This window comes from Impatiens glandulifera, chromosome 5 (genome assembly GCF_907164915.1).
Source record: "Impatiens glandulifera chromosome 5, dImpGla2.1, whole genome shotgun sequence".
Classification (NCBI taxonomy): Eukaryota; Viridiplantae; Streptophyta; class Magnoliopsida; order Ericales; family Balsaminaceae; genus Impatiens; species Impatiens glandulifera.
This window is the reverse complement of record NC_061866.1, coordinates 2436045-2454689: the sequence shown is the minus strand read 5'-3', so window position 1 is coordinate 2454689 and position 18645 is coordinate 2436045. Positions and strand designations below refer to the sequence as shown.

General features: G+C 30.7%; 3 protein-coding genes across 3 annotated transcripts; all 3 read left to right on the top strand.

Moving 5' to 3' along the window:
• Positions 1 to 1718: 1718 nt before the first annotated feature.
• On the top strand, positions 1719 to 3727 carry LOC124938495 (protein ABHD11). The gene is made up of 5 exons (XM_047478937.1): positions 1719 to 2040; positions 2125 to 2363; positions 2457 to 2569; positions 2997 to 3137; positions 3228 to 3727. Exons 1-5 carry the CDS (start codon positions 1779 to 1781, stop codon positions 3478 to 3480), a joined length of 1008 nt encoding a protein of 335 aa, XP_047334893.1. The 5' UTR covers positions 1719 to 1778; the 3' UTR covers positions 3481 to 3727.
• A 1159-nt stretch (positions 3728 to 4886) lies between these two features.
• On the top strand, positions 4887 to 6373 carry LOC124940389 (ubiquitin-60S ribosomal protein L40). Its single transcript, XM_047480903.1, has 5 exons — positions 4887 to 5048; positions 5139 to 5225; positions 5372 to 5474; positions 6008 to 6074; positions 6169 to 6373. Exons 1-5 carry the CDS (start codon positions 4946 to 4948, stop codon positions 6193 to 6195), a joined length of 387 nt encoding a protein of 128 aa, XP_047336859.1. The 5' UTR covers positions 4887 to 4945; the 3' UTR covers positions 6196 to 6373.
• Positions 6374 to 11758: 5385 nt separating this feature from the next.
• LOC124938313 (beta-fructofuranosidase, insoluble isoenzyme 1-like) lies at positions 11759 to 14851 on the top strand. The gene is made up of 4 exons (XM_047478732.1): positions 11759 to 12136; positions 12206 to 13233; positions 13955 to 14296; positions 14389 to 14851. Exons 1-4 carry the CDS (start codon positions 11935 to 11937, stop codon positions 14572 to 14574), a joined length of 1758 nt encoding a protein of 585 aa, XP_047334688.1. The 5' UTR covers positions 11759 to 11934; the 3' UTR covers positions 14575 to 14851.
• The last annotated feature ends 3794 nt before the right edge of the window (positions 14852 to 18645 follow it).

Below are 18645 nucleotides of genomic sequence, written 5' to 3'. Positions count from 1 at the left end.
TTCACGCATGAAGTTGTGAGTAGTCCCTATATCCACTAGTGCCTTGATGCGCCTTCCCCCGTTCAAAGCTTTCGCGAACATCAAGCACCTTTTGTTCTCTTGATCGGCTCCACAACACTAGTCTTTAAAGCATTTAGCAGTCTCAAGGATCCCATTTAAGTCCATTCCTCTTCCTCGTAGGACTCTATTCCTTTCACTACTGCAACATTTCCCCCTTGAACGGGCACATAAACTTTATGTGAGTATGGGTACCATAATTATGACAAACTCTTGGCTTACCCGATTCGTCAATTTCCCCTTGAGTTGTTGTGTGCATGCCCCTTCTTGGGTGGGCGGTCTCCTCAACCTTCCTCCTTGTCATGTAGGCGGTCTCCCCCACCATTCTCCTCATCATCTTGGATGAACTTTGGCATGTCCACGGACATCCTGAGCTCGATCAACCTCTCCGCAACTGCAATTGCCTCAAAGACGTTCTACACCTTGACCATTTACAGCTCTAATTGTGCCCAGGTCTTTAGGACATTAAGAAACGCGAACAGGTCCTCCTGTTCCGTTAGACTAGGTAACTCGAACATCAACTCTTGGAACTCCTTCACATACTCTTTGATGGTCTTGTTGTGCACAAGTTTGCTTAGCCGCTTCTATGCCTCAAAATCGGCGTTCACTAGGAAGAATTGGCGTCCACGTCTTCATTCGCAACGTACCTCGTTCAATATTTGCTTTTCGCCTTCTCCACCACAGTAATGTCATCTCTTGTAGAAAGAAGGGTGTTGTTTCCAACTTGGTATGATCATCTAGTATGTTTGATGCTCGAAAATACCTCTCCATATTCCAAAGGAAGTCCTCCACTTCCTTTGCACTCCTCGAGCCTTTGAATGAAGTTGGCTTGGGAATTTTTATCCGATGAGGTGTCACACCTCTAAGTTCCCCTCCACTCCACCTGATATGACCTTCCATTGATTCTAGCCTCCCCATGCTCTCCCTTTGAAGGGCGTCGACCATCGCATGGACTTCTCTTCGGATTGTCTCGAGCACTTCCTTCCGGATATCATTAACCTCCCCTCAAATCGATCCTAGCACTTCCTCACAAATGTTACGATTCGCATTGTTAATGATCCCATGACCTCATTCTCCAACTTTTCACCAGCCTCGTCCAACATTGTCACCCTCTTGGCCACCGCGCTAAACATCTTGAGAGACTCCTTGTGCTCGTACATGCTTTCCTCAAGTCGGGTCACCCGCGCTTCCAGTTGGACATTTCTCTCGACGGACTTGTCCCTCTTGGACCTCTTGTCCTTCTATTTGTCAGTCGAAACCTTTGTGACTTTGGAATTTGAATCCATCTCTTCTTGGAACGATCTTCTTTCAAATACGGAAACACAAATGTGGATACGATACCACTTTCGCTCTAATACAACTTGTCACAGGTAGAAACTCAGTCATCGAATATTTCTTCGCCTCGCACGACACTAGTCTAGATTGCTACAATACTAGCTAGTCAGCATTTTTAAAGATGCAAGAAGATGGAACATTTTGAGAGAAAAAGAGTTTGGAGAATATCTTGTTTATTATAAGTGTGATGTACAAGATTATGATGTGTTTAGTTTATGTAAATAAAAATTAGAAGTTAGTTTTTTACTACAGGAAAAAGTATGTAAATATTAAAACGATGCCGTTTTAGTGATGAGGTCTATTAAGAACGAACTTCGTGTGTGGAGGTCGATCGGTAGAAGAAGACACCAGAGCGGGCGGCTGTTACGTTGCGGGATCAGTACGACATGACTATCAGATCCATCAGGAACAAAACGGGTCTACAACCCGTCGTCCTTCTCCTCAATCGTGTCCTCTATTCGCCGTTGCAACTGCCACGATTGACCAATGCAAGATCACTAGGAACTCTTGCTTTCGAGGAAGTCAGATCTGAAAAGCCGCATACTTTCACAGCTTTTGTGCTTCACGGCCTCTTGGGTTCCGGCCGGAATTGGCGTTCATTCTCTCGCATCCTAAATTCATCCCTCTCTGCATATTCACCTCCTTCCGGTACACCACTAGCTGGATTATTTTAAGTCTGTTGTAATTTGATCTTGAAAATGTTGTTTTTCTGTTGGGTGCGTATGCATACAGATTGGAGGATGGTTCTTGTGGATTTGAGAAATCATGGGAAATCAGCTGAGATAGATAGTCTTTTCCCACCTCATGACATGTTCAATGCTGCTAAGGATTTGGCTAATTTGGTGAAATCACAAGGCTGGGATTGGCCTGATGCTGTAATTGGACACTCTATGGGTGGGAAAGTCGCCTTGCAGTTTGCTGAGAGTTGTGTCAATGGCGATTATGGTCAATCCGCTCAAGTGCCGAAACAGGTTTATAGTTAGAATTCAAATATCCATATCCATTCTAATTCGTTTTAAAACAACATTGCGAAATTGAATTGATAATCCTCTGTTGCAGAACAGCTATGGGTGTTGGATTCTGTTCCTGGAAAAGTGAATCATGAGGATGTTGATGGAGAAGTGGAGAAGGTTCTGCAGACATTGCAAGGTCTACCTAAAGATGTTCCATCAAGGAAGTGAGTGATTTTCATGTTCTTATTGTTGTGCATGTTAAAATTCATATTGGTCTAGATTTGTTCAATTGTTCTCTTTTCGAAAGGAAAACTTCATGAAATCTAAAGTAATCTAGGGAGGAAGATACAATCTTTCATACCATTCCAATTAGAAGTCTTGATATGTTCGTTTATCTTGCTTTTTGCACTTTATGTCACATAAATATATTGAGCCCGAAGCCCCATTTTGAAACACTTTTATTCCCTATATCAGTATCCAGACCCATAAATTATAAGTGTTTCCAGATGGGGCCACTGGCTAGGAGGAGTTAGAAAAATGCCTCATGTCTGTCTTAGAGCTAAGTTTCTATATGGGAACAAGTAACATATGTTTGTATAATGCTTAGCTTATTTGTTTACTTGTCTAATCTCAAACATTAATTGACTCTAGATGGCTAGTAGACCACATGATTGATCTTGGTTTCTCCAAGTCATTATCACATTGGATAGGAAGTAATCTTAAAAAATCCGGAGAACAAGAGACATGGGCTTTTAATCTTGAACCTGCTATTCAAATGTTCAACTCATACAGGTATCTTAACCTAACCTAACCTAACCCATTTCATTCAATTTGCGTAAGTTTATCTTAAAACTCCATTCTTTCTCAATAATCAAATTTCAGAGAAACCGACTACTGGTCTTTGTTGGAGAAAGTTCCAAAGGGTACCGAAATAAATATTGTCCGAGCTGAGAACAGTGACAGGTGGCTGCCGGATGTGTTACAAAGGCTTGAAAGCTTGGATAGCCATGTAAGTGATGATAATATGGGAAAGGTGTTTGTTCATGTTCTTCCCAACTCGGGCCATTGGGTTCATGTGGATAACCCGAAAGGGCTTCTTGAAATTGTGACTCCAAGAATTGCAGCTATGGCTTGAATAAAAGCTTAATTCAAACACTTTAATGGTTGGCAACACTTCATTTTAAATCAAGTTTTATTACACTTGATACTCTCATTTAAGTTTGAGGTTCAATTATTATTATTTTTTAACATCTCTCATTTTGTTGTATATTCTATAAACTTGTATTGCTTTTTATATACCTTCTAGTTTAGTTTAGCTTTATAAGGATATTTTCTGAAGTTGGTCGTGACCTATAATAAATTTGTTTGGTTGTTTTTCTTAAGTTGATTGAGGATCAATGAAAAATACATCATTTTAATGATAATTTATATGTTAAGAAGTATGAGAAATTTATAAAAAATTTAATGGAGAAAATCCATAAATCACACCATTTTTTATTATGATTAGAAAAATGAACTCATTGAGTTTCAAAATCATTAATCTTAGTATGGTATAGAAGAAATCTCTACCTAACTTTTAAACTCGCCAGTGTCATCACTCACTGGATGAGCGTTTGTACCAGTTTCGGACGTCTGCCCAAGACCCACACTTCAAGCCTTGTACCCTACCACCTAAACTCCGCTATGTCTTGGTCTGGTTAATTGTTTCGATCTTACTTCGGTCTGATCCACAAGTCATATATATTTGGTCTTTAAAGACAACTGGATCAAAACTAAAGAGAGGGTTGGTTGTTGACCAACGAAAAACATGGGAGAAAGATGTACAAACAGAAACGAAACTGGAACCATGTATATTCATTATATTTATGCTATTTAAAATAATTTAAATTCATCTTACTTCAACTCAAAAGGAGTAGAGAATGTACATCAAGTGATCAAACAACTTAAACTAGAAAATAAAAAGTACACAAATTAAATATAAATTTAAACGAAAATAAGTGAGGGTTATAATTATCATTTGATTGTATAATTTTATTTGTTAACTAAAAATGAATTTCGATAATTTGAAATAAACAAACACTAATGTCATCGATGCTGATATTCATTTAGGTGAAAAAATCGACTACCTCAATTAATGAATTTTTTTATAAATAAAGTCTTATTAGCTTAGTTGGTTAAAAAGTATACTTGTTTTTTAACTATTTTTCAAAAAAAAATTCAATTAAAATTATAATTTATTCATTGAAAATCAACATTACCGTCAAAATACAAACAAGTTCATCGTTGACATTTACAAATCCGATTTAGACACCCAAAATTTACAAGGTTAAAATTTGATACTAAAAAATGAGATTGTGAAAAAGAAAAATTATATACCAATATAAAAAATGAGGCAAAATTTATTTGTATTAAGTACTACACTTTGGACATTTTTTTTCTCAAATATAACTTGGACTCTGACTTAGAGAATTTCTATGGGCTGATGTATTATGAGGCCCATTTTATGAAACCCTAAAATAGGGAGATATAAACTGCAGAGATAGTAGATTTAGGGTTTTGATTAGCAGCTATTGTAGATCGTTAACTTGAAGCAGTAGAAGATGCAGATCTTCGTTAAGACTCTCACGGGGAAGACTATCACCCTCGAGGTAGAGAGCAGTGATACTATCGATAATGTCAAAGCAAAGATTCAGGACAAAGAAGGTAGCTTTCTTTCCTTTTCATTCTGTTTTCAAATTATATTTCTATCGTTTAGAAATTATCCAAACTATCTTCCTTATGCGATTTGGTTAGGAATCCCTCCGGATCAGCAGCGATTGATCTTTGCTGGAAAGCAACTTGAGGATGGCCGAACTCTTGCTGATTACAATATCCAGAAAGGTATCCACTTGTTTCACTTCATCTATAGTTCATTGCTCTATGCATTCAGATCGAATATTATTGTAATTTACAGAATAGTTTGAAGTTCTTGCTCGAATACAATCAATTTATTCATGTGTCTTGTTTTGTTGCTTTTTTTTCATTAGAGTCCACATTGCACCTTGTGCTGAGGCTTAGAGGTGGTATTATCGAGCCTTCATTGATGGCTTTGGCTCGGAAATACAATCAAGAGAAGATGATCTGCCGCAAGTAAGCTTCATTTACCATTTTATTTGCTGGGTTACCTAGTTCCCTGTAGTTATGAAGTGGGTTACTAGTTCCCTGGATTTATTGTGTTGCAAATTGCAATTGATTTCCTTTGCCGGTACATATTATCTGTTTGTTTTTTTAATGCAGTTACTTAATTCTCTATGTTTAGTCCCAACTTAAAATTTATCAGCTGGATTCATTTTGTTGCCAATTGCAATTGATTTTCTTTGCTGGTACATATTATATGTTTGTTTGAATGTAGTAAGCTAGCACAACCCACATAACCATGGATTTTACTTCAATTTAAAGCATTGATCATTTGGTATTTTGTCTGAAATTGATGAAACACATAGCCTTGCTAAGTTCAATTTCCGAAAGTTATAATGAGAATTCAGACAAAATAGTCAAAAGACTTGAATGATCTAATGATCATTTCCTTTGATCATATGATAATAACAAGCTTAAGTAGATAAACAGACTATTCTTTTGTATAATAAGAATTTTCAAACATTCTTATTCAATTGATTGTACAGGTGCTATGCTCGTCTTCATCCTAGAGCTGTGAATTGCCGTAAGAAGAAGTGTGGCCACAGCAATCAAGTATGATAACTGGGTTTATTGGTTTTGAAACCCTTGTATTCATTGATTATGTAGGTTTTGATTTTGTTCTTTGTTCTTTCTTTTTTTTTTCCAGCTGAGGCCCAAGAAGAAGATCAAGTAGATCATTCCAGTTTACAGTACTTGGTGCTTTATTTATGAACAATGGTTGGTTATTGTTGTTGGATTGGATATATATTTGACCACAATCAAGCACTCATTTTGGTTTATTTGAAAGATCAGACAAACAGACAGATTGACAATAATATGTATTTTGTGCTATTTTCATCACAACTCCCATCCATCACCCATATTACTTCTTTTTCTTTGGTTTAAGTCTTTTTTCTTTAATATAATATTGCTGTTTAGAAAAACTTTCTAGAGAGGTATCAAAATATCTTATATTAGTTCATTTTAATTTATTAAACTATCATATTGGTTCTTAATATTTGAATTAAAGTTTTAAAGTAAAAAATTTTACAATTTTATAAATTATTTTATATTTAGGATTTTTTTACGTCAATAAAGTGCATTTATATTTTTCTAATTTCATTTTTTTTAGTTATTCAAATATAAATGAACTTATTTTCTAAATATAATTTTTTTTATAGTGTTACTTTTTTTTTATTATTTTATACTTAATTTTTTGTAACTGTCTACAAAACAAAATTTAATTGTGACATTTGTTCTTTTTTTATGTAAGTTTTGTATTTCATTTGTTAATAAATTACTAACAATTTAAATAACTATTAATTTTAAGACATTGATTTTGAAAAGATAATTCTTTTTAACATGTTTATAAATGTTTTAATCGATATTAATGAACAATCAATATCATTTTGATATGTAGAATTAGTATTGAATAATAATTTAAATTATAAATTTATAATATATATATATATATATATATATATATATATATATATATATATATATATATATATATATATATATATATATAGAGAGAGAGAGAGGTAATGATTATAATTTATATATGACGCTTAATTAAATGATTCACATCATTATCATAATATTTTTATTTTTTTATATATATATATTTATATATATATATATATATATTTATCTTTATTAATTTGTTTTTCTTTTCCTTACCATATATATATAATAATAAAAAAATATTAATATATATATATATAAGAGTATAATTAATAATGAAACTTCGTTAATAAAATTGATAAAAAAAATATATTTTATATTATTAGTGTGAATATACACTAATAATATAAAATATATTTTTTTTATCAATTTTATTAACGAAGTTTCATCATTAATTATTTTATGTCCGGTTACTCTAGATATTAATACATTTTTTTATTAATTATTTTAAAAATAAACATAATGAATTCTCGTCTAAAATATTTTATATATATATATATATATATATATATATATATATATATATATATTAATCATGCTCTTTTCAAAATGATCCACATTATCCTCATAGATATTTTCTCTTTCTTTTATATATATATATTCTTTTTTTTTTCATAGTTCTCGATTAAATTTCTCAAATTCATAAACGATGTTGGAAGCTAATGATGATGTATATTTTCAGCAGAAAATAAGCTAATGATGATGTATATTCTCAGCAGGATATCGTCTCGCTTTATGTCTTTATTTGTTATGGAGAGTGGTTGATTATACAAATTTTGAAAGGTCTTTATTTGTTATTGATGCAATTATTTTTTTTCTTGAGTTTTTGTTGACGTAATGTTGTCGTTTTCATAGGGAGATCGAGGCTTTCAGTTATTTCAAAGAAGATCCATATTTGTGTAATGTGGTATGAACTCTTGAGCTAAAGTCTAAACTTCTTATCATATATTTTTATTAGTTCTTGAAATATAACTTTTCTTCTCTATTATATTTCGTTTCTCCTTAAGTCTTACTTTGTTACTCAGAGACAGAGACAGATGAGAGCAAAGTTATCTAGAGACTATATATATATATATATTATAATAATTCCTGATTTATTTGGTTGGTTTCAAGTACTTTTAGTCATCACTTTAATAGGTTGATTTTTAATATTTTAATTGATGGAGATGATGGGTTGATTGAATTCAACATTAAACAACTTTGATTTTTTTTTATTAGGTTTTGGCGATAATTGTGTTTTCATGGTTATGCAAAGTTGTTTTGGTGATAATCGTGCTATCATGCCTGGAGGTGTGAGCATTGTAAGTCAGTGAAATTTTGATCATTTTATCATAAAATTCGTTTGTAAAAAGATTTTTTGATTTTTCTATTGCATTAATTCATGATTTTGTTTGGTTTATTTCAAGTACTTTCAGCCATTGTAGGCTATTATACTTCTGGATGCAAGCTATTGTATTTCTGAATGTTTGTTCACTTAAAATACTTTAATTTTGAGATAATTGTGTTTAGCTCTAGATTTGTATCTTCTTATGTATACACTAACTTGGAATAATTGAAGATCAAGTATTTTGTTTAATACTCTTATTTTTAAAGAAATAATAATATGTTTTATGAATTTAATTTTATTGTGCAACTTCTATTTTGATGGTATACTTTGGTTTTGATACTCCTATTTTTATAGAAAATATGTTAGTAAAAATAAACTCAATAAATATAACCTACTATCCATATATATTAATATCTTTTTATTAAATATTTCATCAAAATAATTTGATTATTTATAAATAAATTCAAATAAAATAAACTCTTCTCATCTAAAAAGTCATCTATAATTATTGAGATTTGCATTAAATATTAATATTAATTATGAAAACTATTTAAGAGATTTAAATAGTAAAAAACTATACTTACATTGAATATGTTCATTATTATAACCTCTCATCCATAAAATAAATCATTCAATTTCATTCTAATTTATAACTAATTAATAAAAATAAAAATAACGGATAATAAATATTATTATAACTTTCAATTCATATATATTAATAATTTATCCAAATAATTAACATCAAATAAAACATAAATAAAATCAAACCCTTTCAGTTCTATTTCAGCCATAATTTATAAATAATTAATAAAAATAATAGCAAAAATGTTAGTAAAAATAAACTCAATAAATATAACATACCATCCATATATATTAATATTTTTTATTAAATATTTCATCTAAATAATTTGATTATTTATAAATAAATTTAAATAAAATAATCTCTTTTCATCTAAAAAAACATCTATAAATATTGAGATTTGCATTAAATATTAATATTAATTATGAAAACTATTTAAAAGATTTAAATTATAAAAAATATACTTACATTGAATATGTTCACTAACTGATAATAAATATTATTATAACCTCCCATCCATAAAATAAATCATTCAGTTTCATTCTAATTTATAACTAATTAATGGATATAAAATTAACGGATAATAAATATTATTATAACCTTCAATTCATATATATTAATAATTTATCCAAATAATTAACATAAAAAAAAAATATATCCCTTAAGTTCTATTTCAACCATAATTTATAACTAATTAATACAAATATTGTGGAAATTGGATTAGAAGCATTTCGACACAAAAAAAAGAGTTTCATTTTACAAAATTTTAGACAAATTATTAGGTGGTACAAGTAAATTCATAAAGAATGAATAATTTATTTTATTATTATTATTATTATTAATTTTATTATTATTATTTTTTGACATATTTTAACTTTAATGTTACATTGCTGGTAGTTCAATATTTACTTTATTTTGGTATTTATATATGTATTTGTCTTTACATTTGGTAATAATTTTTTTTTTCACTATTCTATATTTTGGTAATTTAAAATTGAAATAATAATAATATGTTTATTGAGAATGTTACTAAACTCTTAGCTTTTTGATATTATTTTTTCATTCTCTATTACTTTTTTATCTATTCCATTTAAAATGAAATTATCTGCAAGAACATAAAAAGTGAAATTTCGAACAACAATTTATTGTTTGAATGTGTAGAACCACTAAATCCTTATCAGATGATAATTTCAATCGTATTTATTGATCTCTCTAATTTAATTTAGATAAGTTTTGATTGAATCAAAACTATGAATAAGAGTTTTGTTTGATATTTATAGTCTCAAATTGGTAGGATTTTTAAATGATATTGATAGTTATAAATTTTGATAAACTAGAACTTCTGATTCCTCATGTTGTGTCCAATTACGATCCTTACAACCTTAAAAAAATATAGTAAAAAATATTGTTCAATTATAGATATTCATTCTACTTATTATTTCATCTTATATTTGTTTTTATGTTTACAACTTAGACTAACTATTATAATATTATTAATATTAGAATCTCAAAAAATAACATAAAGGAATCCATTTGAATGGTAAATTTAAGTAGCGTGGACAACTACAAACATTCAGTAGTTCGACGAACGACGATTTATTAAGACGAAAAAAATAGAAAATTATTTTTTCTTTTTCGATTTTCATTTTTTTCATATTTTTTTAATTAATATAGGTTAACTTACATTCGTGCAAACGCATAGACTTTCTGCTAATTATATTTAATTTCTTGTTTTTCTAATATTATCATAAATTATAAAATAAATAAAATGATTTAAAATACTTTTAAGGGGACAATTAGAATGAGTCTCACTTTTTTTAATCTTAATTGGGTTGACGGTTAATATTTGTGTTTATTCATCGGTTTATGGATGATAATGAATACTCATATACACGATACCCGTAAGTACCTGATGATTGGGTTCGAGTATTTTAAATTAGAAATATGCGAAACTAAACCCAATGCGTGTAATATTAATATATATATATATATATATTTATTTATTAAAGTTAAAAATTATTTTACAAAATTCATGTCATTAAAAATTTATACTAAATATATTATTTATGTTACTAATACCCACACTTCAATATCGTTTTAATTTCTCTTTTCAATAACCCTTAATTTTTTTCTAATAACAAAATGTTTTCACTCACTTCTACCTCTCCACTTTTTATTTTCAAGTTCAACCATTATTCAATATTCTTACTGAACTATAATATATAATAACAACAAAGTTGTTCAAATTTTTAACTTCTACAACATAACTATAACTATGTCATGTAAGTAATATTTTTATTTGTATTTTTAATATTTAGTATTTTTAAAAAATAATAAATATAAATTCATATTTTAATCGGGTAATGGGTATTCGACGAATCGAGGATATGATACAAATAGAGATACTCGTCGGGTTTGGGGTCTAAATTAAAATCGAGTTCGGTGATGGGTATTTCATTACCCGACGGATAAGGTATCCGTTACCATCCCTGCCCCGATTCCATATACTAAATAAATTTATTTATATTTTATTTGTAAAAATTATAAGTTCAAATATTTATAACCATATAAATTTTAATATATTAAATTATATGTACAATATATAAAAATACCATTTATCATAAAATGTTTTTCACTAGCATTATTCCTAGTGCAATTACATTGAAATTCAAAGTATATAATTAAAGTAAATTCAAATTTCAAATATTGAGTAAAATTATAATTGTAATTTAAAATTTGTGTAAATTATTAAATGCTGACTAAAAATAATTAAATATTTATTTACTCATACTTATAATATAATATCTAGGGTATTTAATTAGTGGATAAGAAAAGTTCTTATTTTTGGGGTTAATTTATCACCCCTCCATACCATAGTTTCTAAAAATAACTCAATCTGTCCATAATAAACTCTCTTTCCAGATTAAGATTATAAATATATAAAAAAAGCAATTATGTTTGTCCATTTAACCAGAATGCTAACTGGTTATTTCTTTGGTTAATTGAGAATTCGATTAACCATAAGAAAATAAAGAAAAAGGCGAGAAAAGGCCCATGCTATGATGATGGGTGACTCAAGAATTTCTTCATTTTTACTATCAATATTGTTATTTTGCTTAGCATTGATTGACAATATTGGAGTTGAAGCTTCTCATCATGTCTACATTCACTTACAAAATTATACACCTAGAAAAATCAATAAATTACTCCGAACCACCTACCATTTCCAACCCAAAAAACATTGGATGAATGATCCAAACGGTGAGTTCTTTTTGTTTATTATTTAGAGTAAGTTTACACATTATAATGAACTATATTATTCGACAACAGGACCAATGTATTACAAAGGATTGTACCATCTATTCTATCAATACAATCCAAAAGGTTCAGTTTGGGGAAACATAGTTTGGGGTCATTCGGTTTCAACGGATCTGATAAATTGGCAGCCGCTTGACCCGGCTATACACCCTTCTAAGAAGTTCGATAAATTCGGTTGTTGGTCAGGGTCAGCCACCATCCTTCCCGGAGACAAACCTATCATGATCTACACCGGCATCACAGACGAAGAAAACACGCAAGTCCAAGCCTTCGCTGAGCCCGATGATTACGAGGACCCGTATCTTGAAAAATGGGTCAGACCATCATCAGGTAACCCGATAATTGAACCCGACGAGAAAGACATGAACAAAACAGCTTTCCGCGACCCATCAACCGCCTGGTTAGGCCCGGACGGGGAATGGCGGTTGGTGGTCGGAGGGAGAATGGAGGAAAAGGGTATTGCGCATTTGTACAAGAGCAAGGATTTCAAGAAATGGACCAAGGCTGAAGACCCTTTACATTCTAAGGAAGGGACCGGAATGTGGGAGTGCCCGGATTTCTATCCGGTCAACCTGACCGGACAGAACGGAATGGACACGTCGTCTAACGGGAATGGCGTGATACATGTTCTTAAAGTTAGCCTTGACGAGAAGAGATACGAGTATTACACCATCGGGATGTACAACACCGACAAGGACAAGTTTACACCTGATAAAACAAAATCCATCGATGGACCTGGCGGTTTGAGATACGATTACGGAAATTTCTATGCTTCGAAGACGTTTTACGACCCTTCGAGAAATCGTAGGGTCTTGTGGGGTTGGGTTAACGAATCGGATTCGAGTGATGATGATGTCGGCAAGGGTTGGGCCGGGATTATGGCGTTTCCCCGTAAGGTATGGCTCGATGGGGGCGGGAAACAATTAATTCAATGGCCGGTCGACGAAATTAAAATGTTGAGAGGAAATAACGCCACCATGAACGAAACTAAGATAGGCAAAGGAATGCATGTTAGATCTCGAGGAACAACAGCTAATCAGGTATACTTTGAACAAGCCCGATTCCATTCCGAATGTAGGATATCGATAACAGTCCGGTCAAGGGCGAAGTAAGAATTTAAAATCTGGTCTAAAATAATAATAATATCAAACAAACATACTCGTTTAATATTGCTAATTCTCTTAAGAATATCAATAACAACAATATTTTTCTCCATCGTTACTGTCATTTACCTACAAAATATTTTGAACAATACAAAATATTTTGAACAACTCGCACGGCTTGAACATAAATCCGACTTTTGAGTCTAAGAAATTCTTTACAAACACACACATACACACAATAATTCTAAACTTAATTCGTATGTGAAGTTCAAATCTTGAAAATAACATGTTTTTTTTGAAGTGGCCATGTTACTCTTTATAAATATTTGCATAACTCTAGAACCGATTCTATATAGTCTATCAATTTAGAACCGGTTCTATTCAAATATATAAGTTGTGTTACTCTATAATCCACCATGACCTAAAATAAATTATCATTCTTAAATATTTAAAATCTTGAAAAAAACATGTTTTAAGTATTTTTACCCTAGAACCGACCATTACCTTTAATAACCCATCATTCTTAATGACCTAAAATCTTGAAAAAAAAATGTTTTAATATTTCTTTTAGTTGGCCTTGTTTGTCTTTAATTAAGTGGTGATACATATGCTACATTACTCTAGATTTCAATAACCTGTTATTCGAAAATATTATCAGGCTGATGTAGAGGTGACGTTCTCATTCCCAAGTCTAGACAAGGCAGAAAAATTCGATCCGAGCTGGAACTCGATGGAGGCCCATGAACTATGTGAGTTGAAAGGATCATCGGTTGAAGGCGGAGTTGGGCCGTTTGGATTATTAACACTTACTTCGCCGAAATTTGAAGAGTACACTCCGGTGTTCTATAGAATCTTTAAAACAGTTGATAATAGTTATAAGACTCTCATGTGTACCGAAACTGGAAGATCTTCGTTGAAGAACAAGGCCGGTTACAAACCAACCTATGGTGGCTTCGTCAATATTGACTTGTCCACTAAGGAGATTTCCCTTAGGACATTGGTAAGTGTTACATAAATATTATTCTCGATGTTTGATTATTAGTTAGTTAATTAATTAAACATATATTCATAATGTTTTGTTTTTGTATATAGATTGATCATTCGGTTATAGAGAGCTTTGCAGCAGGAGGAAAAACATGCATAACTGCTAGGGTTTATCCAAGTATTGCTTTGCATAAAGACTCCAATTTATATGTGTTCAACAATGGAACAGAGATTGTTACAATTAAGTCATTTACAGCATGGAACATGAACAGACCTTATCAGATGAATAACTAAAAACTCTGTCGATTGCTGGATCAATGTGCATTTTTTTAAAAAATTTGTACTCTTTTTTTATAATTAATATTATTATTATTATCATATATATATTTGTTGTTTCAATCACAGAAAAGAAGAGGCCATGTTCTTGAACATAGATGATGGTGTAATAAAGGCTTTTGAATGTAATTATATGTATTTATATGTATAATCCATTGTTTGCTGAGATCTTCCTTATAACATGTTTGTTTGTTTTTTTCCAATATTGAAATGAACATTACTTTTATCTTTGGTTGTATTATTAATTTGGATGAAGTATTAGATTATTGTTTAATTAATACAAGATAATTTTTATAAATGATGGGTCTTCAAAAATTACTTAAAGAAAATCACTAGACTAGTTAGAAATGCATATTGACATACTCTCGTCAAGAAGGGATACGATTTAGTGTATAATAAATCATTAGATGAGTGATAGGGGAGAGAATTTTGGAGAGGGAATATGGGAGAGAATGACGTGTCACCACATCACTAATTAAAATAATAAAGGTTGAGAAGAGAGAGAAAATTTGTTATTTTTTCAACGAATTAGATTGCGCCACATAATTCTCTCTCCCAACTTCTCTTCCATAATCATTATACGGATATAGTAAGAAATCGTCGATATATACCACTTAAAAAATCCTCGGTATTTGGGGCTTTATAGCGAACACTTAAAATATTATCTATATTGTAACCACCATACAAATGGTTTTGAAGAATACTATATATCAATTTGTTGAATTATCATAATATTTGAAATTATTTATTGACTCTACAAAAAAAACAAAGTCTGATTTGCAATACATTTTATCAATTAAATTATAAAAATAAGTAAATTTACTTGATAGGAATAAGTTCAGTGTTGGAAAACAACATTGTTGGAAATATTGCGATTAGATTTTCAGTTTGAAATTGATTACATTATAAGGAATATAAAATATTGTTAAAGATGTTATTAAGTTTAATTTATAATATTTATCCCCATTTTTTGAATAATTTGTTTTAATAGTAAATCTTTTATGAACACAGCGACGGTTAATGTTTATAATATTACCCTATTCAAACGCAACTTTTCAAACTTTCACTTTACTTTTGAACGCTAAATGATTAGTGACCTTGAGATTATATTTGTTTGATGATTGTGCGACTATTTAATTCATGTCACAAATTAAGTTTAGTTGAATGACTTATGAGTACATAGTGATTAATCCAGTAATACATTAATAAACAATATATATGCGGTGATATTTTAGTTTATGATGCATTAACAATTGAAGGAGTGAATGATGTGGCTGAACATAATGTTGTAGTTCTTGTGAATTTCAAAATTACATCCTAATTTACCTAGGGAGTGGGCATACATATCGCATAGGGCATGGGCGTGACTAATCTTAATGTTCTAGTTCATTAAAACATGTATCTTCTAAACTATTTATGTATTAATTTTAATGTTCTAGTTTTCCTAATATTATAAAAATTTTATTTAACAGAAACCTAAGAATGATCTAATCTTGAATGTTAGCCGATTGAGAGTAGGAGTTCGTCAGAATTATATAAGTCATGAATTATTTCAACTTGTCAAGATAATGTAGAAGTTCGTATGAATTCCTAAAATACATCCAAATTACCTTTGGGAGTGAGCAAAGATATCGATAGGGCTTGTGTGTGGATAATTCTAATATTCTAGTTTTATTAAAATTATGGGTTACAAACTAGTGGTGATTCAAGTGAGTAAGACAAATTAGTATATATAAAATACAAAATTAATATCATCTAATAATAATTAATTAAATTTTTGTTGACAGTTAAAAGTTAAAATAAAAATCATAATTTAACAGAAACATAAGAACTATCAAATCTTGAATATTATCCGATTAGGAGTAGTAGTTCGTCATAATTATTTAAGCCTGAATTATATTAGCCTAAATTATTTAAACTTGTCAAGATAATATAGAAGTTCGTAGGAATTCTTAAAATATATCCAAATTACCTTTGCGAGTGGGCAGAAGTATTGCATAAGGCTGGTGTATGGCTAATTCTAATTTTCTAGTTTCCTAATATTATAAAAATCCTATTTACCAGAAACCTAAGAATCATCTAATCTTGAATGTTAGCCGATTAGGAGTAGGAGTTCATCAAAATTATATAAGTCCGAATTATATAAGACTGAATTATTCTAGCTTGTCAAGATAATGTAGAAGTTCATATAAATTCCTAAAATACATCCAATTACCTTTGAGAGTGGACAGATGTATCACATAGGGTTTAAATGTGGCTAATTTTAATGTTCTAGTTTCCTAATATTATAAAAATCTTATTTAACAGAAACCTAAAAATTATCTAATCTTGAATGTTAATCGATTGAGAGTAGGAGTTCGACAGAATTATATAAGCCTGAATTATTCCAGCTTGTCAAGATAATGTAGATGTTCGTATAAATTTCTAAAATACATTCAAATTACCTTTGGGAGTGGGCAGAAGTATCGCATAGGAATTGGGTGTGAAAAATTTTAATGTTCTAGTTTCTTAATATTATAAAAATCCTATTTAACATAAACCTAAATATTATCTAATCTTGAATGTTATCCGATTGGGAGTAGGTGTTCATCAGAATTATATAAGCCCGAATTATATAAGCCTAAATTATTTTAGCTTGTCAAGATAATGTAGAAGTTCGTATGAATACCTAAAATACATACAAATTACCTTTGGGAGTGGGCAAAAGTATCGCATAGGTCTTGGGTGTGCCTAATTTTAATGTTCTAGTTTCCTAGTATTATAAAAATATTATTTAACAGAAACTTAAGAATTATCTAATCTTGAATGTTAGCCGATTGGGAGTAGGAGTTCGTCAAATTTATATAAGCCCGAATTATATAAGTCTGAATTATTCCAATTTGTCAAGATAATGTAGAAGTTCATATGAATTCCTAAAATACATCCAAATTACCTTTGGGAGTGGGCAGAAGTATCGCATAGGACTTGGTGTGGCTAATTTTAATGTTCTAGTTTTCTCTACATCTCTTTCAAGACTATTATCAAACACCTCCTGGAATATTCAAGATAACCAAGATCCACATACATTTGGATTAAAGAACTAATATCAAAATATAATTTACAAACTCCTCACCGGATTTCATGAGCAATATATACATAACATTAGAAATCTTGTGATCTCCAATTTTAAAAAGAGTAAGGAAATCATTAGTATATGAATTCATTTGCTTCAACCTCAACTTGTTCTAAGTCGTTTGAATATATACTCCCACCCGAGTCAAAGGAAATTTTTGATCCATTGTGAACTTCTTATGATTCAATATCATCCTCCTTATTTTCCCCTTCCACCTCCATGTAGATAAATTTATTAGGGTCACGCAGCTCACTTACATCGTACGATCGTATATCTAGTGGCAAGTTGATATGAATACTAGTTATAGGAACCTCTTGTTGATACACCACATTAACATTGGTCCATTGTTCCTCCACTTGTCCTCTAGCCTTAGTTTTACATACGGACATCTAAGAGGATTGTCTCGATGTTCTGCTTGGATATGGACTATAGAAAACTTGTATGGCTTGTTGTTCTAGAATGAATGGATCGTATCTAATATACTTTTGCTTCATGTTGACCTCAACAAGTCTACCGTTCTTGTTCATTCTTGTCCCCTTGTTGGGTCAAACCACAAACACTTAAATAAGACAACGCCCGCACACGGTCCTGGATATTAAAGTTGTATGATCTTCTAGTAGTCCATAGTATTCCGCATCATTTTCTTTTACACATACACCACTATTCATGATTGATCTATTAGACCCGTAATCTTTTGGCCTCCAAACATATCCGTTAAGGAAATATATGAGAATAAAGGTAACAGGTGTTAGTGGCCCATAGGAAACATAATATAGTAAGTCACTTGAATCTTCTATTGTAGTATGTTCATTTTCTTCATGAATCTACAAAAGAGACCATGCTTGAGGTATTCATTCATTAGGAATTGCAGAAGATATGGAAAATCAAATATATTCACCTGGCATCGGAATCAAGTG

Bases quoted from the DNA above. Each gene is read 5' to 3' on its own strand.
- LOC124940389 (XM_047480903.1), top strand. From the start codon at position 4,946: ATGCAGATCTTCGTTAAGACTCTCACGGGGAAGACTATCACCCTCGAG. The intron at 5,049-5,138 runs GTAGCTTTCTTT...CGATTTGGTTAG, and splicing joins AAAGATTCAGGACAAAGAAG to GAATCCCTCCGGATCAGCAG. The intron at 6,075-6,168 runs GTATGATAACTG...TTTTTTTTCCAG, and splicing joins AGTGTGGCCACAGCAATCAA to CTGAGGCCCAAGAAGAAGAT.
- LOC124938313 (XM_047478732.1), top strand. From the start codon at position 11,935: ATGATGATGGGTGACTCAAGAATTTCTTCATTTTTACTATCAATATTG. The intron at 12,137-12,205 runs GTGAGTTCTTTT...ATTCGACAACAG, and splicing joins TTGGATGAATGATCCAAACG to GACCAATGTATTACAAAGGA. The intron at 13,234-13,954 runs GTATACTTTGAA...AAATATTATCAG, and splicing joins GAGGAACAACAGCTAATCAG to GCTGATGTAGAGGTGACGTT.
- LOC124938495 (XM_047478937.1), top strand. From the start codon at position 1,779: ATGACTATCAGATCCATCAGGAACAAAACGGGTCTACAACCCGTCGTC. The intron at 2,364-2,456 runs GTTTATAGTTAG...GTTGCAGAACAG, and splicing joins CCGCTCAAGTGCCGAAACAG to CTATGGGTGTTGGATTCTGT. The intron at 2,570-2,996 runs GTGAGTGATTTT...AATTGACTCTAG, and splicing joins AAAGATGTTCCATCAAGGAA to ATGGCTAGTAGACCACATGA.